The sequence below is a fragment of the Chelon labrosus genome (assembly GCF_963514085.1).
Source record: "Chelon labrosus genome assembly, chromosome: 11".
In the NCBI taxonomy this organism is placed as follows: domain Eukaryota; kingdom Metazoa; phylum Chordata; class Actinopteri; order Mugiliformes; family Mugilidae; genus Chelon; species Chelon labrosus.
The window spans coordinates 19,329,390-19,353,448 of record NC_140344.1 but is presented as its reverse complement, the minus strand read 5'-3'; the positions used below and the strand labels follow the sequence as shown (position 1 = coordinate 19,353,448).

At 43.1% G+C, this 24,059-nt stretch overlaps 1 protein-coding gene across 1 annotated transcript in view; it reads left to right on the top strand.

Moving 5' to 3' along the window:
* Window positions 1-21,312, top strand: part of furinb (furin (paired basic amino acid cleaving enzyme) b) — a 75,743-nt gene extending 54,431 nt beyond the window's left edge. The window contains exons 7-16 of the mRNA XM_084555123.1: window positions 4,544-4,632; window positions 7,240-7,412; window positions 11,240-11,452; window positions 13,934-14,034; window positions 15,640-15,743; window positions 16,639-16,756; window positions 16,998-17,177; window positions 17,360-17,487; window positions 18,010-18,138; window positions 19,281-21,312. Of these exons, the coding sequence (XP_084411249.1) occupies window positions 4,544-4,632; window positions 7,240-7,412; window positions 11,240-11,452; window positions 13,934-14,034; window positions 15,640-15,743; window positions 16,639-16,756; window positions 16,998-17,177; window positions 17,360-17,487; window positions 18,010-18,138; window positions 19,281-19,990 (1,945 nt within the window). The 3' untranslated portion in view covers window positions 19,991-21,312. The remainder of the gene's footprint in view (window positions 1-4,543; window positions 4,633-7,239; window positions 7,413-11,239; window positions 11,453-13,933; window positions 14,035-15,639; window positions 15,744-16,638; window positions 16,757-16,997; window positions 17,178-17,359; window positions 17,488-18,009; window positions 18,139-19,280) is intronic.
* The last annotated feature ends 2,747 nt before the right edge of the window (window positions 21,313-24,059 follow it).

The window sequence follows — 24,059 nt, the reverse complement described above, 5'->3', positions numbered from 1 at the left end:
GTAAAACTGACTGCAAACAGACTGCTTGTGAAACAATCCGCTCGTAGATGTCTTCTCCCATCTCTATTCCCACGTCTCAAACTGCTAATTGGACTCTAAACGATGAACAAGTCTTGGCGCAGATCTCCGCTGGCTACACCGGAAGCGCTGAAACATTGGCCCGTTGTCCCCCGATGGATTCCCAGATTGGGCCGTGATTGGCTCGTTGAATCACAGCAAATCCACGCTGCCATATGTGCCAATGTCCCTGCGTAGAGGCATATCAGGACGAATCACAGCAACGCTAACATGACTAAAAAGTGCATCAAATTCCAAGTGTCTTTGGTTTAATAAACAGTACTGTGAGCCGACATTCTGGTGTCTATTTAAACCGAAACCGTTGTCAATTTTTACTCCATGCATGCTTGTAGATTTCTTGGGCCTGACCGCCTGCCTGGCCACTCTGACTAATTTTGGCCGTAATGACTGAAATTAGTGATTCCTCTGTTTACCCAGTAGAGTAACCCCACAAGAAAATGAACAACACTGAAAAAGAAAAAAATATAAATGACTTAATGATGTAGCTAAACTTTAGACTAACACAAACGAGCTGCGTTAATCATTTTAAAGTATAATTTCAAAATTTATTGCTCACAAATTGGAACCCAATCCAAATCTCTTCCCATTAAAGCAGAGGCTGGTGTGTAGCCGTGACTTACCGCCACATTAAATTACAACAGAAGCACTTAGTGTCTTGTATGTCCTCAAGTTTGGATCCCATCTGCGATGATATTATGTTAAATAGGTACACTAAAATATAAAAATCCATTAAGTTAAATTGTTCCAGTTCTGTCCTGATTAGCACTAATGCCCAGCTTACTCACTCATTAAAGAGAGCTGCATGCTACCATTAACATAAAATTGATTGTCTCATACTTTCGTAGTATGGAAAAAAGGAAAACAGAAATGCGCATTAGTAAACCTAGTCGTCTTATAGCTGCATTTTTTATGATTTAAAATGAGTGGCAGTCACCATTCAGCACTGTGTGAGCACACAATAACGTGACTGATTTCTGCGGACGAGCCCTTCAAAACAGTCAGTCAGACATATGCGAGACGCGCAGTTGTGAGCAAAAACATAATGAGTGGGAGGGGCTGGGCCTCTTTAGTGCTCTGATTAAACAATGCCTGCTCACTGGAAGGTCTGCTTGCCACTTCACATGCAGACAGAGATGTCCTGCTGTAGTGAGAACACAACATCTATTGAGTCTGATTAACTGAGGCTGTGGATATGCCTCAAGCTTTTTCATATGCTAACTGTTTCTTTAATATTCTGACAAATGGACTGATTGGTATATGGGAGTTTAACGATTTTCTAATGTGCATTGGGTTATTATAGTCCTTTAAGCTACATTTTTCACACAAAAAAATGTTGCTGTCACATAACTGTCTCCTCTCAATTGCTGCTAAGAAATTAACTTGATGTGTAACGTATTACTATTTAACTCTCGGGCACATATATTCTTCTTTAGGGAGGCGTCATTTCACCATTGACTGCTGCTGTTAATATAATAGGAAACTCTTTAGCTGTAAAACAATACATTTTAACCTCTTGTTCGCAGTGATAACATTTTAATTGCGTTGGTGATGTATTACACGCTGCCATATGTGCCAAGGTCCTTGTGAAAGGGCATATCTGTCAGTGACAAATAAGCTCTGTCAGGCAAGCTGATTGCTTGTTTAAAAATCACTTTAAGGCTTGTAGTTCTTGACAGCCCCGGTCATGAAATAAATGTTTTGTTAGGAAGCATTGTGTTGCTTTTTTTTTTCTTTTTTTTTCATTTCGCACATCATCCATTTTCTGCTCTGCTATAAACCTTGAGTCTTTAGGAATAAAACAGCAGTGAATGTTTAACCCTGAGCAAAACTGAGCATTAGCGGGTGGGTGATATATCACAGAGCTGCACGGAGTCTAATCAGGATCCCAGCTGGAGGTGTGGCCATGCGCTGACCCTGTGAAACAGCTCTGTCCTCTGCCTCATCGTCAGTGATGTTGGGACATCAAAAAGGAAGTAATTTTTTCGGCTCCTCTAAGACAGGCCCGTAGATGTAATTAGCTTTGTTGCGATAACATTCACACAGCACGTCCCAGAGGCGAGCGTGAAACTGTGCTCTTCCTAATCAGATATCTGCCCTATAATCAGGAGACAATCTTAATGACCTGTGTTAAATGCCAAATGCTCATTCTGCTCCATCCATTCGCCAACTGATCACACCGCTTCAATCCCCGAAAAATCAGTGAAGCAAGTTAAATCCATTTCACTAATGATGACTTTGTTTAGAGTCATGCGAAGCTAGACATTTCATTGTTTTTTATAGGACCAGATCCCAACAAAGATCTCAATAAAGTGGACATTAGACTGGTTTCTGTTCGCGAAGTGTTGGTGTGTTTGACATCTAGACAACGCTCTATAAGGAAACTGTCTGTTCTCTAAAACTCAAGAGGTTGAAGGAATTAATGAGGGAGGCTGAATAATTCATGTATATCGATAAAATCCCATATTTCATTTGAATGGCCCGTGGCCACTGACTGTCAAGGTAAAGTTAGTTTTAGACAGGTCTTTGTATTTGTCCTCAGGTTTCACTTCAGTCATTTTTCGATTGGAAGAGCCTTTCTCCAGTAACCCTGAAGCCATGTTTTTTTATTTCTCAGAAATTCAGTAGAAGTCGAAAGAGGAGCTCTCTGAAGTACTTGTGAAGGGGAATTTTAAAGTGTTATATGTTCATGGTTTCTTACAAATACATAGTAGATCCCTGATCCCTAGATGCCCATGCTAATAGTAATGCATATAGGCGCATATCTTTCTGTAACACTGAATAAATTAAAAAATAAGCATCAATAAAAGGAATATAGTACTCATAACTATGTTTTAATTTGTGTGTTTTTCACTACTTTAGAATGAGCCTTTTATATCTATGTAGGGAGCATGTCCTCTTCCACTGAGTCTATCAAGTTTCACTGTCAAATTTCTACAGTGGCCCTAAAAGGGCAAACCTAACACTGGCCATGGGGAAGGCCTTTCACATTTTTATGCTGAAGCTTGCTGCCACTAGCCATGTTTCCATTAAAGTATTTTGATGTGCATCTTGAAGTTAACAATCCGTAACCTCGCCGCTAGATATCAGTAAACACAGAAATCTCTTAACAAAAACTGTTAACATTTTCTCGCAGTGATGCGACAGTGTTAACCGCTGTGCCACCCCGACTCGTAACAACGAATTGCAAATGGGACCACAAAGTAGATTTAAAAGCACTCGCTTGACGTGGTTAATCCAGTTTTTAAAAAAGAATCACTGTGCTTAATGGCAGTTTCAGTCATCTTTCCCAAATAAATCAACAGATCAGCTAGTTCTTCTAGAGAAGAAGAAATATGTACAGTGTACGTTGTTGTCACAAGGTCCTTGCATCTGAATGACTGCATTCCTTTGTGTTGGTCTCCAGATGAAACAGGGCCCATACCAGCTGACTGAAGGAATTATTACAGTTAGCCTATCTGTCTATTTTCCTCTCATAATTCCCAAGGTGAAGACTTTTCTCCTTATGTATTTATGTTAGGAATCACAGCTACTCTAGATTCTCCTCCTCTCCTTAGTTGTTTTTAAACCGTTTATGTGTGTGTGTGTGCATCCTGCTGGGGATGACTGTTGCCATCAAGGAGTGTCATTGCTACGGGGTGGGGGTGTCTGGTCTGGTCTAGGTGGGTGCTACATGTCTAAGTAACATCCACATGAATGCCAGGTTCAAAAGTTTCCCAGCAGAACATTGCATTGTCACAAGATGGTCAATGTTATTTACTTCTCGTGTCAGTGGTTTTAATGTTGTGGCTGATTGGTGTGTATACACAATTTCAGATAAGTCTTTACTAAAACTGAGAGTGTAGTGTGTTATTGTTGGACCTCATTGTTCATCAGGCGAAGCCTATTAAGACACTGTGTTTTCATGGACTTGAAACAGTAAAGTGCAAAATGAAAGAAAACACTGAAACATGGTCATCGATTTATCAAGTGGCAATCTCAGCTGCTCCACACACTAATAATGATTTCGACGTATGATTGTGTTGTTACCTTGAAGTGTTGGCAGCTACACGGTGGCCTTAGATGAGCCCTAACAAGGAGCAGAATATTTTTTTTTGTCGATGCTTCTTGGCGTGTTTGAAAAATAAATGTCGCATGTTCTTAATCCTTCTAATTACATATTGTGTTCACCACAAAGGTTGTAGCTATGTGTGTTGTTAGCTTCTAATGCTGTCTAAACGAGTATTAGGCTTTTAAGACCTATTGTTACAGCTTCAACGGAGTAAACACGGCCAATCTGTCTATGTTTTTCTTTTGACTGTGGTGTATTTCTAGGAACACTTTAAAAAGCCACAGTTCAGGGAGTTACACACATTAACTGTTTTTTTTATTAATCCTTTTTAGCATTGCTGTGAGAATTGTTTATTTTTATCATTCCTCCATTTTTTATCGCCCTCCCTTCGTGCACTTTTCAATTTTCCCTTCCCAGGCATGGAACTCGGTGTGCCGGAGAAGTTGCAGCTGCAGCCGACAACGGTGTGTGTGGAGTGGGCGTGGCTTATAATGCTAAAATTGGAGGTGAGTGATGCATAGAATTAGTTTTTTTTTTTTTTAATTAGACACAGCGTTTCATTTGGGTAATAATAATTTAAACAAGAAATTTAATTGAGTTAATTAGAAATAAAATGCACAATAAAATTCCCATTTAGATTAATTGGATGCTGTTGGGTTTCAGTCAGGATGCCTTTGGTCTTAAACTAGAGTCAGACAATTTTACAGTAGGTTTTACATTTTATCTAAGACCCAGTGAGCAAATGAGAGTGTGCTGCAGAGACACTGCAATGTACCACCTTTACTGATGTTTTTTAATGATGGACAAACCCTTTATAGACCTCACAGCGGTTTTAAAGCTCAGCATGGTGGGTCTGGTCATCCCCATCTTGACAGATCTTTACTCCAACTAACTCTGAGCTGAGGCCTAGAGAAAAAGCAAGCAACCTGTGAGAGCACTATTATGCATGAGGTCCAGCCTTTATATAATTTACACAACTGACTTATATAAAAATATTTCCCGTAAGAGTGTCACGAATGGAGAAATTAGGCTAGGTAATTTTAACGTGGTTGTCTAAGGGGTTTGACTCGCCTTTGGAGCCAGCCTCAAGTGGTCATTTTTGGAACTGCAGCTTTTGGGCACGTCTGTTTTGACTTTTTGCAGCCCCAGATCATTTATTGTACTTAATGAAATACCACTGAGAAGAATAGCTTTTAATCATTTACTATAATTTTATTTCTGGAATAAGAATATAAATACGTTGATTTAATTTACGACAGAGTTAATCCGATGTTCTTACATTATGACACCTTTTTGGTTCTTTGCTTTGAAACTCAACTCGCTAACGAGTTCAATTTAAAGTGTTCGGCTGAGTTCTTTTCTGATGAGGAAACGGTCTAAATATAGCATTGATGCCAAGAAAACTGTCTCGAAAGTGCAGGCTCTTGTTTAAACTGTAATAAAACTGTCAGCATGTACAGATATGCATTAAGAAAGAAGATAAGTAGAGCAGTTCATTTAGATTAAACTTGTGATCACAAATTAAGTCTGAAAGGACTTTTTCGTCTTGTGAATTTTTATTTTTTTGCACTTGATAAAATATTCCAAGGAGGCTTTTAGCAACTTTTGTCATCAAGCAATCTGTCAGTGCCACGATGGCAGCCAACAAGACTCAGCGGAGCCTGCAGAGCCCTGAGCAGTCCCACTCACAGATGTTCCACATAACTCTCCTTCTTTGTCTTCATTACCATTCATCTCCCGACAGAGCCGTGCGTTAGCCCTCATAAATTACTCCTCTGTGAATCTGTGCACGCCGTTGGGTCAGTGGATTGTTTATAAACAGCTGGGATTTTTGTGCCCAAAAGCTCATGCTGTGTGTGTGTGTGTGTGTGCGCGTACATGTGTGAGCAGAAGTGGAGATGCTAAAATGTGGGCATCCTTACAGAGCAATTATCAATGTTTAGTGTTTAAACCTGTAATTGACCCTACTTGGCTCGCCCTGTGTTTCCTTTCCACCTACTGTACTTGTTTTCCCTCCACCTGCACACACACACACACACACACTCATAACTGCCTCTCTACCTGCTTCCTCTAAAGCTGCGGGGGAACTCGCACAGCAGTGTCTTAATAAGGAATCGTCAAGCCGCTGGAAGTTGATGAGAATTGTTACGACAGTAATTACCGCTGCTGCTGTGGTACAGCCTTCGCATAACGATCACTGAACAAACATTGTGCTTTATGTTGCATGTTTAGCCCCGTTAAGTTTGTTTCAGGCTGCTTAGTATTCGAACTTGTGCTACACCGAAGCCCCACACCAACAGAGTAATTACTGCCTTGGCCACATCCCTACTGGCATATGTTTGTGCCTGCAAGGCCAGGCAGATTGTCTAGAATGGCTTATTGAAGTCTTAATGTGGATGTCACCATCCATAGTGTTGCCTCTGAGGTTCGGGGTCCTCTACTGGTAATGGACCTTATTTGAGGGTGGTTCATTTCACGCCTCTCTACAGCCATTAATGTTCAGAGGAGTGATCTGAGGCCGCTCACTTCAAAGGCTCAGACTGAATTGCGCTCAGGTATGATGAAAGGTGACATCGGTGCTACCCTGTGGACACAACAGTCTGTCGAAGACTCTGTAAACTCTCAGCTCATTTCTATCTGCATGTGCGTGCGCATTTCTCTCATTTGCAGTCTGTTAGATTTGTCTACTTGCCTTTTCTGTAAATCTGGTGGGGTCAAGAAAAAAGACTTTGTTGGTGTAACAACCAGCTGTTTTTTTTTGTTTATGTGACGGTAAAAGAGTGTAGTATCTTTCAGAGCAGCATCTGAGGGTGAAGGTTTGTGTGCTTACTCATTAAAACTGGAACGCAGTGAAGTCTCTGGTTCTTCCTGTTAAATCTTGTGTTTTTCTTGCTTTCTGTTTTGTTGTGTTTTTGTGGCTGAAGGTAAAACAGGATTCACACTCAGACCGATTTCCTTTTTAAGACAAGTGTTCTCTTTTTATCGTCTCGTTCTGTTTTCGTGTCCTTCGGGGGTTTTTACAGCTCTCCATCCATCTGATGCTGAAAAATCACACGCTCACCGTCTTCACAGCCTGTCATTCTGCCACACTGAACTGTCTGCTCTTTTCGCAGGGGTTCGTATGTTGGACGGGGAGGTGACAGACGTGGTGGAGGCTCACTCCCTGAGCCTCAACCCTCAGCACATCCACATTTACAGTGCCAGCTGGGGCCCAGAAGATGACGGCAAGTCACTGGACGGTCCTGCCAAGCTGGCTAAGGAGGCTTTCCTCCAGGGAATCACCAAGGTCAGTCAGGGCGTAAGCGTGGACTTTCAATCTACTAATGCCTTCCATTTCTTATTTATAGCATCACTATCAAACTCACATCAGGGCTTTAAAGTAATATATCAACTTTTTGGGGAGCCAATCACTCTGGCTAAAAGTTTGTTTGATGAGAACATTGATTCAGGCCTGTATCTAAACAGTGAAAAAAGGTAACAACCGATGCCAGCATGCATCTGTAATTAGCTCAGTAATTAACACTTTGTTTAATACAAAAACCAAAATGTAAAAATGGCAGGTTGTATTTATTATAGAAACAACATAATGTTGCCGTGCTAAAGTCCTTCTTCCTTCGCTCTGTATTTCTTGTGCTACTGTTCTCAACAATGATAGATTACTGAGATACCTGGTCGGAGGTTGCTGTCAGAAACTCTGACAGCTGCCTTTCAATTGGTCCCAGCACAATTTCCATGCTTCAAGTAAGTGAGCTCCAGAAATGCTCGGATAGAGCTAGGCTAGCTTTTCCCCTTGTGCTACATTAAGCAAGCAGACAGCAGGCTGCAGCTTCGTACGTATTCACTGCATAGATCTGAGAATTGTATTGATCTTACCTAACTCTCTGAAGGAAGCAAATAAGGGTCTCAGAAAGGTTCAACTATTCCTTTGAAGCTACGCATAGCAATATATTTCATGTCAGCAAAATAGGCTGTGTGAAAGTGTGTTGCTCAGCAGTGTCAAAACATTGCCGTTACATAAGTTAATATCGGAGACGTTCTGCACATTTTTTCCCCTATACAACCATCGTGCTCATTATCTGCTTCGTGCCTTAAGATCCATAAGGGCTTCGCAGAATGTTTTCACCTTCCGTCCTTACCCCACCTCAGCTGCTGTGGTCTTTTCTCAACTTTGACCCTCCTGTTCTTTTTCCTTCTGACACCCAGGTCATTGCTATTTTGCAGATGTTGTGTTCGCCCTGCCTTAGTGCACAGATCAAGCATAACATTATGACCACCTGCCTAAAATTGTGTAGGTCCCCCTTGTGCCTCTAAAACAGTTGTGACTCATCAGAGAATGGACAGGGGCCTTCTGAGAAGATGGTCCGTGTTATTTACTTCTCCTGTCAGTGGTTTTAATGTTATTGCTGATCTGTGTATTTGTTCAATCATCGTCCACCTCAAAGGGATCACCACCTTATCATGGAGGTTTTCCGCAGTTGTGTACTCTTGGTATTGACACATCTGAGAGTAGAGATCAAACATGCTTTGGCTGTTCTATACCCTTTGACCTGTTCGGCATCAGTCCTCTGTTCCTCCAAGTTGAAGGCTGGGCTGAAGACTTACAAACCCTTTTCCTGTAAAACCACATTTTTGCAGAAACCAGAAGCAGGGCAAATGTATCAGACATTCACTCAATTAGTATTTAATGAAGGATATTTCTGAGATAAACTAAAGGACAAACTCAAGGTTGAGTTAGAATCTCAAGGTTGAGTTTGTTAATTGCCCTTTGGCTAGTCCTTCAGGGTTGAATAAAATAAAACATTAAAGAACACTGCATATTATCTGAGTCTAATGCCTTCATTTCTCATGTGTCACTATGCTACATCAAAAGACATTAGCAGAACAGCTAAATGATAAATGTGAGAGAAGAGAAAAACGGAGCAGCAGTCACTGATGCAGAACAATACTTAGATTCAAAGGCAGCAGTAATTGGCGTGCAAATGAATGAAACCGCACATTTTCTGTGGAACGACACGATTCATATATCACGTCCCCAGAAATGTGAAATGCTGTACATATCATAGTCTGTGATGGTGAGGAAAAATTGCCTGACAGAAACACAACAGGACGTCTCTGGTTCAGCGTGTGCTGCCCTGGCAGGCAGATAACCCTTAGCACTGAAGTTTTAAAGTCTGTCCTCTGCAACCTGCAGCAAAGGCAGCGCTGGGTCATAAATTGGGCTGGAAGGTTTAAGAGTGTTATGTACGGCTTCAGGATTCCTGCAGTTTGAGTCTAACAGCATCAAGATACACAGTAGACGAATATCCATCCCATCTTAAGAGAGACTTCATTTGTGAGATGAGGATGTAGGAATCCATTGAGAAAATTAAATGGACAACAATACACTGAACAAGCTTGTTCAATTATGAGCCAAACATTTCTCTGAATAACTGTCCCTGAGTAGACAACAGTCATAAAGAAGCAAATATTCTGGGATCTCTGCATTGATTTTGATGTAACCACTGGCTGTAACCACCACCCGGATACTTAGATTGTTTTAGCAGCCACTCCAAAAGAGACACAAAAGCAAGAAAGACGTATTACTGCAGTTTTTACATCAAACAGTCTGACCCAAAACAGCAAGTTTTATGTCATTTTTTTGATGTATATGTGTTTTTTTTCACCTTATTAATTACTATCTTGCCATTAATTGTTAATTAAACAGCTATCTGTATGTGGGATGTAAGAGAGATCCTTCCCTTTGTCTTTTATCTCCTTCCTTCACTCTACAGAATATATATACTGTTGCTTGTTTTGTTCTCCAAAAGGAATACGTTATCCACCCACTTGGTTCATACTGTAGGTGGAAGAAGAAAAGTTTTCATCGGTCACTTTTATTCTGAACATCACAGTGCCTCGTTCACGCTCCGATAGAAGATTCAACTTTAATTGCGCCATTAATTTTTCAACGACACGGTACAATAAATATTCAATAGAGATGGGAGTTAATTAGAATGATAATAATACCTTGATCTATTGGGTATCTTTCCTAGGACAAAAATGCTTCACAGATCAAAGACAGAAGTTATACAAAGAATAAAAAAATACCTGTTGCTTAGTCTTAATCAAAAGTACAAAAGTCTGATCAAATATGACTGCAAAAGTCTAACGAATGAAAGCAAATATAAAAAATAAGTCTAAAAGACCCTAACGAAAGGACGCCATGTTCAGTCTCCACCCGGAGGCTGTTTCAGAGATGTGGAGCTGCGACAGCAGGTGCCCTCTGCCTCCCCCCGGGGACACTCGCCATGAACTGGTCAGCAGACCTCAGGCTATAATCTGCAACACATTGAGCGAAGAAATGTCAGCTGTGTAGGAAGCGGCCTTAAAAAAGAGCAGTGAAACTTAAAAATCAATTCTGAAGGTCAAAGGTAACCACAGCAGGGAGGCCAAAATTCTGAAAAATCTGCACAAATATTTCCACAATTTGTGAGCACCGTGGCAGTTGTGCTTTGTACCGTCCATCGATTTCTGAGGCTTTCCTGCAAATAAAAGGAGGTACTAATTGAATCAACTGCAGACAAGTACGTGAAAAAAAAAACGGTTGGTGTGTCTTGGAACAAATGGAACAATCTAATCTCGGTGTTGTTCCCGAGTTGACAAAGGACACACTTTTGTACTTTGCTAAAAAGGTTGGTGAAATTTTAATCTGCTTCATAAACCACCCCAACATTTCTTTCTGCTCTTGGCACTCCAGACCGAGCTGGAATGAATGTACAGTGTGTGTCGTATACTGTGCGCGTAATCTCCCTGCCAGATATCGTGTTGTCGTTTGTCAGGTTGGAAATTATATTCGGCTGGAGTAGATCTGGTAATTGCATTTCTTCCGTTTGTTATCTGTTATCTGCCGCAATAAGTCGCCTGACATTATGATGTATTAATTAGAGCTGCGCCTACAGTGGTTCGGTGTTTCCGAAAGAGCCCACAAATGACAAGGCGTTTTAGCGGTGAGGCAAATGTTGTTGTCAAAGGCAATATTTCACACTTCAACCAGCCCTTGTTAGTTTCTTTGTCTTAGCCTCTTCTGTTCTTTGGTTCCAACTAAATAAAGTCATACCGTGTGTGTTACCACAGGGACGCAGCAAACTGGGTTCCATCTTCGTCTGGGCCTCCGGCAACGGTGGACGGGAGCAGGACAGCTGCAACTGTGACGGCTACACCAACAGCATTTACACCCTGTCCATTAGCAGCACCACGCAGTCTGGCAACGTGCCGTGGTACAGCGAGCCCTGCTCTTCCACCCTCGCTACCACCTTCAGCTCCGGAAACCCGGGGGAGAAACAGATAGTGGGTGTACACACATACACACATACACACTCTGACTCTCTCAGATTTTGTGTAGGATTGTTTTTATACTTCTTTAGCACACTGTAAATGTCAGGATGTATAAAAATAACCATTCATCTCAGAAGCTGATGCTGGTACATCCCAACCTGAGTGTACATTCACATTAATCTCATGACTCTCAAGTCAACAATAGGCATCAAAGTGTCAAAATCAGAGTGACTGATGTGTAACATACAATGAGCGAAGCTGACAAACACTGAGATACCACACCCTTCGTTCGAGCTGCTTGTCAGCTGAAGAAAGCCTTGCCTCAGGGATATAGAATAACATTAAACAACCATAAATCTACCATTTTCTCCATAATTCACCAGAGGGATGCTGCAGGCAAGCAAATGCAACTCATCAGATGGGTGAAATTGGAAAAAAAAAAAAAAAGTTGTTTTTAAATATGCAGCAGCTCTCACTTTGTGGTGTTGGTTTTGCATTCAGAGGTTATCATTTATTGCATCAGTGAGTTCATACCGTTCTCTTCGATCAGAAACTATCATATTTAGTCCATCCGATGATTGCGTTTGCTACATTTTCAAACCAGACTTTCAAAAATACATCCATCACGGAATAATCTAATAATCCACCTCATTCAGTGGACAGATTTGGTCACCTATCATCACTTGACATCGCCAATTTTGGCATCTAAATCCTGAACCAGTGAATTGCATTTTTTTTTTTTCGTAACTAAGCATAATGACTGTAATTAAACCTTTCTAGTGCTGACACCTAGAAAGAAGAAAACGTGGCGGTTTGCAACAATAAACACATTACCAGAGGGTGAAAATCCAAAGCTCCCTAATTGCCCTTCAAAGCACCGCGCTTGATATACTGTTGTTATCATACAACAGTAAAAATTCAAAGCTTTGGGTTTTTCATTTTCAAATCGTGCAGTTAACGGAACAGATTGTTGCTTTGTTGCTGCATGCAAGGTTAATCATTTTCTGCAACTTTAGTGCTAATTGGTTTGGCAGTGTTAACAAAATAAATCTCTGTCAGCTGCAGCTAATAGATTCTTGCTATGACATGTATAAAAAAGTTAAAACACAAGTTGTTGTTGATTGTTTTGTGCAGCCCACAGTACAAAGAGTTTGTGCAGATTCTCCGTCATCCAGGTGGTGATGTGTCTGAAGAGCAAAACAAAAGCAAAGGGGGATTGAGTTTCCTTAAAAATGTTTCACCACTCAACTAAGTGTCAGCTTCAGCTGAAATGGAGAAACCGTTTGGAAACAAAACAAATCATTTGAAAAGCTCTAAGCAGAAAATTTGAAAATTATAAACTCATCCGGTAATTGCGGGGAAAAAAGAGTGTATTAGTGTTTTTTTGTCCAATTCTAAGATCTAACCAGGATTCAAGGTATAATCTGGACTGTATGGGGTCTCAAAATAAACACATTAATTAATACATATCAGCGTAATGATAAATGAGCAAAAGTTTGATGGTTTAAACACAGCAAACAACACTGTTCATGGTTCTGAAACAACAGCAGTAGCAACAGCAATGCATTGTTTTGCAACAACAGCCAACCATACTTGTTTTTGCTGTTTCTGTATAGGTACATGTAGCTAAAACAGAGGAGCAGAAATTACATACAGATGACCTTGTAGAAAGTAAAAGCCACCCCCTGCAGCCACTCAGTCATTCTCAACAGATAATATAGTACGTAGTTGTGTGTGAGAAACGTTTCTGCACATTTGCCTTGTAATCGCAAATAATACTCATTACATTAAATCCATAATTCATGATCAAAATAATAGTTGCTGGTGAGGAATTAGCGACCCCTTCTCTGATTGTGCTGCTTTCATGGGAGCTCAGATCCTCAGGCTCCCACATAACTCAAACACTGGATCAAACAGTTGGCCTGTGCTGACACATGCCCTCCCTTTGTTTACTCCTCTGCCACGCAGGCATCTATCCGCAGATAATGGTCATTAGTGCCACAATCTGTCAGGCCAAAAGTTGCAAACCAAGAATCCGTCCCTAACCTTCACAGCCCACCTCGTTTCGGGCTTCTTTGTCTTTTCTGACATGTCATCATCATGACCCAGACGGGCCTCATTAGCTTTCTGGCTCTGGCAGGGAGACCAAGAGCAGAGGTGCACCTGGAGTACTAACGCCCTTCGTCTCGCCACTGCCCAACCTGGCTGGGCCGATTTGGCTGACATTCACTGCCCCGGCTCTGACCCTTTGGCAGGCATCCGCAGATCTGAGACTAAACCTACCTGCTCATTCTCTCCTCCTCCTCCTCCTCCTCCTTTCTATCTCACATAGCTGCAGGCAAAGCTCCCATTGTTCCTGGCCCTCCCCTGTCTAACACTCAACCTCTCACCGTGAACCTCACTCAGGCTGAAGTGAGAAACTCAATGTGTCATATTAAGTGTGTCTCTCCCTCTGTATTTATGTGCACTTCTCTCTCTTCTCTTGTCTCCAAGGTGACCACAGACCTAAGGCAAAAATGCACAGACTCTCACACAGGGACGTCAGCCTCAGCGCCACTGGCTGCTGGGATCATTGCTCTGGCTCTGGAGGCCAAGTGAGTGCACACAGACTCCTCTTATATCCACATAGCTGTTTTTGTACTGCAGCCAGTCCATTGTGCTTTTACATTTGAAAACTCATAAATGTTATTGTGAATTGAATCAGCTATGCTCTGCTGTACTCATGGGGGTGTATGTGTTTTTAACATCTGGAAATGCACAGACACCTCTGTGAGCTAGCCCTGGCCTAAATCCCACTCCGGAAACTCTTTCCACAGCAAATTAAGCTTTTGATCGTCAGTTAATTAGCAAGACAAATCAGCAGCTGCAGCCCACACAGACGTCTGAATACCTGTAGGGCCGGCAGCGAAGATTTAAACTTGAGAATGTCTCTCATTATCACACACTCAGAACTCCAGGTGTCAGAATCCAAGTTTCTGTCAGCAGCTCTAATGCGTCCTCCATCATGCTCGTGTCTCTAGTCATATCTCGCGTGTTAACTCTCTTATCCGTTAAGAACTTCTCTGCCATGCATACATTTCCTAATATTCCGCATTAGTGATTAGCTGATAGGTGTTAAAATCAGTCCATTTGTACCTCACAGTCTGTTCTCAGCTCAGGTATGTGTCCCCAGCCTCCTCAGTTCATCCCACCAATGATTTCATCAGAGTTGTGCAGTAACCGACAGAGCTCAGGTTTTCACCGTCTAGACTTATCTCCTGCTTTTAACAACATACCCCGGCAGGCAGCAGTAATAACAGAGTAGCTAGTTTATCAGACTGGGACCACACTGGAATTCACTAAGATGGAATCTTTTAATACGCAGACTTTTTTTTTTGGCCTTCTGGTGTTTCATTATTTTATTATTTTCTCATTCTGTCTCGGCTGAGGTGACATTGAGCGGATCAGGGGGATCTTGTCCATTAATAACACATGAGAGGTGCGAGATGTGAATGCTGATGCGGAGCGTGGGGATTGCCTGGGTGCAGTTCTGCGCTTCTATTTCCGTCGACCGTGGTGCCGCACTAAGTAAGCACCGTGATTCATGGTTCGATTATCGTTTCCCAAGGAACAGTTTCTCTTCATCGACGACTCAGAGGTTTCTCTGACTGATGCTCACTGCTGTGTCTCTAATAAATAAACTTTTTTTTTTTTTTACGTGGCTTCTATTATGTGGAAGGTGAACCCGTCCCCCCAAGCCCCAGACCTCATTAGAAACTATGATTACAGAGGTCTAGACACAGTCCTCCACGGTATTGTATCCACTGTTCTGCTTTGTTACCTGACCTTTCAACACAACAGGTTATGATGTACCTTTTAATACTGGTGTTTTACGGCAATGTTAAAACCTTAATGCGAGCCCAAACCTTGACCGGCATATCCCTCAGGGTTTCTTCCATGCCTCAGTGTAGTATTTCAAAAATATACGGACGTCCTCACTGTATAAGCTCAGCTGGATCACATTCCAGGTGCGCCTGCAGTCTCGTGACCTTTTCCACGTCCCATAGCTCATCACATTTCCTCCGCTTTGTTGTTGTTCAGATGAGGTCAGCGAAACCTGACTTTTCTCACGATGTGCATAATGTGTAAAGTAATACTCGAGCTATTATTAGGCAGAAGGTCAACGCGATCATGTTGCTTTCCTTCCTGTGTCTGTGCAGCATGAACCTGACCTGGAGGGACATGCAGCACCTCGTGGTGAGAACGTCCCAGCCCGGGCACCTCAGCGCCGGAGACTGGAAGACCAACGGAGTGGGACGCAGAGGTAGGCCGCGATCATTTGTCCGAATCAAGTGAAGTTGCGTTTTTGTATCTCAGTCACAACAAGCACGTATTTGTTTTCATTTTTGTCATTATCCATATACAAATGAATCAACTGGTTGACTTTATCGTTTCTGTATAGGCACCCAAGTCCACCTGAAAATAAAATCCATATTTTAATTTCACATTTTCACCTGTTTTCTGGTTTGAGGAAAATAATCAGAAACCAAACAGGAGAAATGTTATAGTTTCATGATGCCACCCCTTAGTCTTGTGGTAATTAGTATATAATTAGTTTCTGTTTTCCATAGAACCACTCAACAACGAACAAATCTGAATGAAGCTGTAACATCCGTATAGTGTCACAGGCAGAACGTGTGACTCACAGACACGAACAAACCCTTGTTTTCAGCTCACCTTGGGTTTGCTGACTGGCTACTTATCTGCATCACATTAAACACTGTGTAAACATGCCATCAGCTGTCTATTTAGATCATGGCGTCGTGCCAGAAACACACTGTCTATAGCTTGTAAGCTATAGGATAAGTTTGTTAATGTTGTCTCTCGTTCGCCTGCCAGCTGCTGTCAATCAAACGCAACCATGCCGCGCTCAGCCAACGAAAAGGAACTCGTATTTTCTCAGAAACGTCATCCATTATAATACAGCCGTATAATGGCTAACTGCCATCATACAAGAATAGATAACAGTGTAATTTCAGTTTAATAGAGACACTTAAAGGTCAGTATTGTTGAGAGAATCACATTTCTGATTGAGCCAGCCAGAAAGTATTACTGTAGGTAGGATTGTTTGTCATTTCTCTCTTTCCCCGACATTATCTCATCACCACCACCCACCAGCAGGACATTTACTCTTCATCCTTCCATCCTTCTCTCCCCAGTGAGTCATTCGTACGGTTATGGGCTCCTGGATGCAGGTGCTATGGTGGATTTGGCACAGAACTGGACAACAGTGGGGCTGCAGCACCAGTGTGTCAACACCATGCTGGAGGAACCAAGGTTAGAAGGATGACTCGGAGCTGTTTCTGTGTGTGTGTGTTTTTCAGGTCAAGCAGAGTGAGTTTTAGTTTCATTACAAGCACTCGCTGCTCTGTCATCCCTCCCAGCCTCGTAGATGTCACAGCGTTCTGCTCGGAGCCGCGCCGGCTGCTTAAATTTGTAGCACAGTGCTATTGTCTGTGTCCATTTTTTGCAGCCACACAACATTAAGCACTCTCCCCTCCACTTGTCAAACCTGCAGAGAGATAGGGAACAAGCTGGTGTTCAGCAAGAGCGTGGATGCCTGCTGGGGACGGCCGGAGTATGTCAGCTCTCTTGAACACGTTCAGGCTCGCCTCACTCTCTCCCACAACCAGAGAGGAAAATTGGCCATTCATCTCATCAGCCCACTGGGCACACGTTCCACCCTGCTGTTCCCCAGGTACACAGTAAAACACCTCACTAACAGCCGAGCCCTGATATAAATCTCTATTTTTCTTTCTCTCCGTGTCAAAGGCACCTACTTCAGTTTTTAGTTGTATACAGATGCTCCCACAGGTATACCGTACGGGAATAAAACACTGCAATCAAACACAAGAACCTTGTCGTGTCCTCTCCTTTCAGGCCCAATGACGTCTCCTCAGAGGGGTTCAACGACTGGGCCTTTATGACCACCCACTCATGGGACGAGGATCCTCAAGGAGAGTGGACTCTGGAAATAGAAAACGTAGCAGCTAACGGACGTGACTATGGTAACCTTACTCATCATAATTAAATGTTCAGTCTGGGCACGTCACATGAATCAAACATTCATCGTCATGCTTCTCCAAAGTGCCTCTCTTCAGCTTCTGTTTTTGCCCCGTTCCTTCTCTAACGACACACTTTGTAACATTAACACGATAATCCTGCAAGAAAAACATTTGGCAACTTCAGGATTATCAAAACTCCTGTATCTTGAGGATGTTTTTCTTTCCAAAGTCGAGCCGCGTAATAGTTCAGGCGGCAGCGCATTGTCACGAAGAGTTAAACTGTTAAGTCCTCAAGGTTTCCCGTGGCTTTGTTTACTCGGAGCAGCAGAGGGAAATGAGATAGTAACTCCTCTCTTCCTCTGCCGGTGTTGATCATCCTCCAGTGTTGTGTTTGGCCCTCTCCTGCCACCCCCATACTCTCCTCTCAGCCTGTTCATCCTGTTCCCTCTGTGGGGGAAGTGCTGAATTAATACTCTCTTCACCACCGCCCTCCTCTCTTCCACTCTCCTCTCCTTCCACTCTCAGGTGTGTTGACTCAGTTCACCCTCATCCTGTGGGGCACCGGACCCAGCGTCATCAACCCCTCGTCGCCCGACTTCCCACGGCCGTCCAACAACAGCTGCAAGACGTTTGACGCCCAGCAGATCTGCATAGGTGAGATAAACGCACAAGAGACTTTGAACGGGTTAAGTCTTAATAGGCTCATTTGTATTGGGGCGCGCAGTCACTGTCACGAAAGCAGGCTTCAGGTCAGATTTTGACTTGTGAATGTTGTGAATACAGATAGGTCATTTACAAGCCTCTTGCGCGCGTGTTTCTGTGCACACAATATGGACACACTGTATGTTATATCAGAGTGTGGGAAGTGTTCAGAGCAGCAGGGGAGATTAAAACTGTGCCACGTCGTCAACGGTTATCTGGAAGGATGATTTAGGAAACTTATTTCTGCCTCCAGTCAGACGCTTTTTTCTTTAATCATTCCAGACTTCTTAATAACACGGATACACGTGCCTACGAACACAGCCTGAGGGGACAGACACACATGTACACATCCCTATATATGTATGATTTAGGAATATTCACACATTTCTATATGCATATATTGTGGGTACATACACACGTTTCATTTCCATATTTTCATACATTGTGGGGACATGCATATGCTCCAAATCTACATACATTTTGAGGAAATGCGTTATACCTGTCTGCATACATTGTGGGGATGTACACACGTTTCTATGTGGCTTCTTTGTGGGACACATAACACATATACGCATGCCTAAGGTGCATACGTTGTCTCTGTACACAAATTGTGGGGACATAACTTGCACACACACTCCTGCACACGTACTTTGTGGGGACCTAACAAGATTTCCTAATAATTGGCAGCGAGTGCATTGCCCCGATCTGCTCAATATCAATCTGAACAATTGAAAGATTACTGGAAGGACAAAAGAAGTAATCTGAAAAATTACTGGAAGGACAAAAGAGAAAAAAGACCCGATATTTGTTTGGTGCAATTAGACTGTGACCCGCATTTATCAGAATTGCTGTTTTAGTGCGAAGAACGTTGGGTGAAAGTGTAGTTGTACAAAATGCTGACAGGCATACAAGTAACCAGTGATGTTTTTTGTTTTGTTTTCTGCTTAATCGAGACAATGACTAAATTAAACTAATTTGGGAAATGAACGGTTTAACTGTGTTACAGGTTATTTTATTTGTTGGTGTCATTTTTTTTTTCATTTGTTTTATTGGATTGTATTAGACTTAACCTCTCTTACACTTTCTCCTTCCAGAGTGCAGCCCTGGCTTCTCCCTCTTCCTCCAGGGTTGCGTCAAATTGTGCCCCCCGGGCTTTACCTCCGGGCCACAGCTCCTCAACCTCTCTCTGGAGAACTGGGTGGACTTATCCTCTGTCCAGGCCTGCCTGCCCTGTAACCCTGCCTGCCTCACCTGCTCCGGCACCGGGCCTACAGACTGCCTGTCCTGTCCGCCTCACAGCCACCTGGTCCTCACCTCCTGCCTCCACCAGAACCAGGTCCAGCGGAAATCTCCGCTAACAGGGGGACTCCAGGCCGGTGGAGGTCAGCCGGAGGGGGAGATCCCAGCGGCGGCAGACCACGACGACAGAGAAAACAACGAGCCTCCGGGACTCGGTGTGGCTCCATCCACTCAGCTGCCCGCCATCGTGGCTGTTCTCAGCTGTGCCTTCATCCTGGCTGCCTTCGTCGGGGTCTTCCTCTTGCTGCAGATACGCTCAGGTGGCACTTCTATGGGGTGGAGGACCAAACTACCCTCTGGGTATTCAGACACGAGAGGGATGCGGGTGGATTTCGGTTTCGGCTTCCGCCAGGGACGGGAGAGAAAGGCACGGATATGCTACAAGGGGATCCCCACTGTGTGGGCAGATGAGGACACGATCACCTATGAGTCTGAATCAGACAGCGAGGAAGTGGACGGTCACAGTGAGAGGACAGCTTTTATTAAAACGCAGAGCTCCATTTAGCTGAACCTGCATCTGCTGTTGTGGTTTCTGACGCCACGACATCCCCGGCGGTGTCATCAGCATTTAGATGTGAGCTGATGAATCAAGGAGAGGCCTTACTGTCCATTCAGCACCACCCCATCCAAATGCAGTAATTCGTTTTTCTCAGTTGTTTATTTGCATTTGTTAATTTATCTTATTTGATTAATGCCAGATGTATTTATTATTCACTTGATTTGTCACCAATCTAAGGTGTTATGCAACTATTTTTCTTATTTTTTTTCTTTAGCCAGACAATAACCAAGTATAGTCCTCCCACCACAAACAAATTGCTTAAATCAAAGCTGCAGAGGCAAAGATATTAGTGGTCTTAGTCCATTGAATCCTACATATCCATCCCATCTGAGGCTCTCACTGCTGAGTACTTCTGACTTTCAAACACCATTCCTAACTCCAATAAAGCATTCTCCTTGCCGAGCTCCCTAGCCAGTCAGAAGTCAGACGTTATTATGGTTTTTCTTTTCAGACTTGACAAAGCTCCTCCAGGATCACACACACATATATACATATTTTCAGAGAAGCGGTAGCTGAATTTGATGTGTAAAATGCGTGCAGGGCCTCTTCAAACTGCAGAAGGAATCGTTTTATCAAATACACGTCTGATTTGTCCAGAATCCAACCACCTGGCCACGGGCGCGGGTGTTGTATTTTATCAGATCCCTGGCAGATTGCGTGCCAGAGGTTGTGAAGTTGACTTGCTGTTCATTAATAATGAGAAAACTTTAAATTGAAGATTTCTGGAGCTCACTGGGGCAGCATAATAAAACATCCCACAGGCTGTTTGATAAGCAAGAAACTGAGAGGGATGCTGTTTTCAATCAAGCCACGGTGGGAATTGCCGCCGCAGCAGACGTATCGCTCACAATAGCTCACTGACTTGTAGTAGAGCAACACTGTTTTTTTTTTTTTTTATCTAAATGACATTAAGAAACCACTTAGCCCAAAGCTGCTTGGCTGACCTTTTGCAACATTGTCCCTCTTAGTTGCAGCTGGTAAGAAATAAGATCATTTTCTCCCCATTCTCCCCACAGAGTGCACTGTATATTGATTTTGGGGCTTCTCTCTCTGAACATCTTCATCAAGGTGAAGCTCTCTCCCTTTCAGCTGTGAGCACCACTCATGAAAACTCAAATCCACGCTAGGTTTTTTTCATTTATAACAGGGTAGAGTTATCGCTTCACGAGTTGAATCGAAGCCTCGGGGAGTGAAGGCCAGAATGGTAACAGTGGTTTAAAAAAAAAAAAAAGAGGTGTTGTTGAAATGCATTTTCTATGTTTGTTTTATATCCTTTTTTTATTTAACCGATAATGGATGTAAATGTTGTGGAGATCAGTTTCATGCTGGAATAAAAAAAAAAAAAAAAAAAAGACTTTGGCTGTTGCATAGCTACGACTGTTTGCAATTTTAAACTTTCTAGGTACACTGTATTGCAAAAAGTATTCGCTCATCTGCCTTGATACCCATATGAAGTGACATCCCATTCTTAATCCGTAGGGTTTAATATCTCGTCGGCCCACCCTTTGCAGCTATAACAGCTTCAACTCTTCTGGGAAGACTTTCCACAAGGTTCAGGAGTGTGTTAATGGGAATTTTTGACCATTCTTCCAGAAGCACATTTGCGAGGTCAGACACTGAAGTTGGATGAGAAGGCCTGGCTCGCAGTCAAAGGTGTCTATTGGGTTGAGGTCAGGCCATTCAAGTTCTTCAACACCAAACTTGCTCATCCATGTCTTTATGGACTTTGTGCACTGGTGGGCAGTCATGTAGGAACAAGAAGATGCCATCCCCAAACTGTTCCCACAAAGTTAGGAGCATTGAAATGTCCAAAATCTCTTGGTATGCTGAAGCATTCAGAGTTCCTCACACTGGAGCTAAGGGGCCAAGCTCAGCTCCTGAAAAACAACCCCACACCATAATCCCCTCTCCACCAAACATCACACTTGGCACAATGCAGTCAGACAAGTACCGTTCTCCTGGCAACCACCAAACCCAGACTCATCCATCAGATTGCCAGATGGAGAAGCGTGATTCATCATACCAGTGAACGCGTCTCCACTGCTCTAGAGTCCAGTGGCGGCGTGCTTTACACCACCGCATGCCAACTCTTTGCATCGCACTTGGTGATGTATGGTTTGGATGCAGCTGCTCGGCCATGGAAACCCATTCCATGAGGCTCTCTAATCTGAAGGCCACATGACTGAGTTGCTGTCATTCACAGTCGCTTCCACTTTGCTATAATAACCACTGACAGTTGACTGTGGAATATTTAGTAGCGAGGAAATTTCACAGCTGGAGTTGTTGCACAGGTGGCATCCTATCCGATCACAGTACCACGCTGGAAGTCACTGAGCTCCTGACAGCGACCCATTCTTTCACAAATGTTTGTAGAAGCAGTCTGCACACCTAGGTGCTTGATTTTATACACTTGCGGCCATGGAAGTGATTGGAACACCTGAATTCAATTATTTGGATGGGTGAGTGAATACTTTTGGCAATATAGTGTATCTCAAAATTCAACCTGACACACAAACACCACTCAGAAGAGCAGATGGTTCATTCACTCCAAGCGTTGAGCGTTGAGCGTTGATAGTCCTGCCTACTATCCAATTGCCTCCTAAACCTCCAAATTGATATGAATGTAGACAGTGTGAATGCATGTGGGAGAACGCCTGCCTGTAGCAGCTTTGTTCATTAGCAGCTTCCCCCTTCTATAACAGAGGTGCAGGTAGCTGGGTTCATGGGTTGAAGGTACATCCATTCTGTGGTCCATAATTAGATCTGCCGGGAGAACCGTACCGTACAATCCGCTGCCCCTCTGATGCGCCACGCTTTGCATTATAAATCCTGTATGTGCGCAAGCAAACACGTGGCTTATGTAATTAAAGAAGTGACTTTGAAGGCCTTTTATCTCCTCATTCACGCCGTCATTACAAGGCGTTTCTTCCCCCCCTTTCTGTATGCCCTTTAGCTTGTCTTAATTAGCTGTCATGTACTGTACAATGCTGTCTAGTAATCGGACTTGGCAAGATTCAAAATTTTATTAATTAAAATAAAACAAACAAATCAGCCTCCCCTCCCCATTAGCTGATTTCACGTTCAGATCAATTTGAGGTTTTATTAGTCTCAGTTTATTCTTCCAGGAAGAATTATCTGCTAAATCCAGCTGTCGCTTTTCTCTCATGGATGCAGAGAAGAGGATGAGAAACTCCAGGAGTCTGAACATCCCCAGGGTGTCTCTGCAGGCACATCTCCACCCCCACCCCCGACTCCCCACACACACACACACACATCTATATGTCTCTTTGTGAGGACATTTGTTCACCCTAATCCTAACCAAATTCTAGCTTTTCCTCTAAAACTGAGACTTAACCCTCTAACAGCCTTGTAAAGAAGTGAGGACTGGCCAAAATGTCCCCGCTGTGCACAAATGTCCTCACTCGGGTGGTACAGAAACTAGTCCCCGGAAAGATAGCTGTACAAGACCAAGCGCGCACACACACTCACACTCACACAGCCACTTCCTCTCACCTCCACGCACGTAATGCAGCGATCATCACTATTTTTTCCCTCTCTGATCCATGTTTATGTAGCGTGAACAGAGAAACCGTTCACGCTCAGCTCCTGCTCAGCCTGTCACTGATACCTCAACACCTTCACCTCACAGAGTGGTAAACACGCCGCCGTTAAATATTTGCGTTTTTAAAGCGCGAGCACTACAGTCAGGTGGACTCCTCGACAGGCTGTCAAACTCGGACAACAACCGCCAGCTTAGCGAGGCACTGGACAGTGGACGGGGGTTAGGGGCTGACACCTCGCTAATCTACAGGGTGTCAACATCTGTCGGGGTATGTGCTCACAGTGACTCAATGTTGCCCCCTACTGATCAAGAACTAATTATTGCTGATGTTGTGGAGGACCTCAGGATAGAAAACAAATTAACCACAAGTTCAGTGATGCATTAAAAAAAAATCAGAAAAACATGAAAATGAATACAAGATAATGAGAGGCTTTTTAAGAGGACAGTTTTAAG